This window comes from Sinocyclocheilus grahami, unplaced genomic scaffold (genome assembly GCF_001515645.1).
Source record: "Sinocyclocheilus grahami isolate Dianchi unplaced genomic scaffold, SAMN03320097.WGS_v1.1 scaffold1512.1, whole genome shotgun sequence".
NCBI lineage: Eukaryota > Metazoa > Chordata > Actinopteri > Cypriniformes > Cyprinidae > Sinocyclocheilus > Sinocyclocheilus grahami.
Window position 1 is genome coordinate 200,508 of NW_015506691.1, and position 483 is coordinate 200,990.

Sequence of the window (483 nt, forward strand, 5' to 3'; positions counted from 1 at the left end):
AAAAAAAAAAGGTTACTTGTATGGTAATAATTCAAATCAGACTAGGTATGTTTACATGCATGAAAGTTTGTCAGAATCCAAACTGATTTCAGATTAATCAAACATTAGTTTGTCTGTGCATTAGATGTGCTCTGATCAGAACGAGACTAGAAACTACCAGCAGAAGCAATCACTCACATCTCCAAGAAATACAAAGAAGACTCTGACGAAAAACACGAGGACGGCCGTCACCACATTGCAGATATTGAGCAGATTCAGCACTTGAGAAGTGATCACCTGACCATGACAAACATCAGTTTATTTTAATATTGAACTCCTCTGCAGATACCTGTCTGAACGTAAGAATGAGGACTGACCAGACACGGGTTGTGGGTGCATGCAGCTGTAGCGGTTATAACTCCTATTAAAATCACCTACAGATGCGCACAACAACATCCCACAGGAGAGAAATATGAACATTATTCAGCATTTATTTACAACTCT

The 483-nt window shown here is 38.9% G+C and overlaps 1 protein-coding gene across 1 annotated transcript in view; it reads right to left on the minus strand.

Moving 5' to 3' along the window:
- Positions 1-70: 70 nt before the first annotated feature.
- Positions 71-483, minus strand: part of LOC107570849 (ras GTPase-activating-like protein IQGAP2) — a gene marked incomplete at its 5' end in the record, with an annotated part of 9,674 nt that continues 9,261 nt past the window's right edge. The window contains 3 exons of the mRNA XM_016257129.1: positions 71-82; positions 178-276; positions 357-413. Of these exons, the coding sequence (XP_016112615.1) occupies positions 71-82; positions 178-276; positions 357-413 (168 nt within the window). The remainder of the gene's footprint in view (positions 83-177; positions 277-356; positions 414-483) is intronic.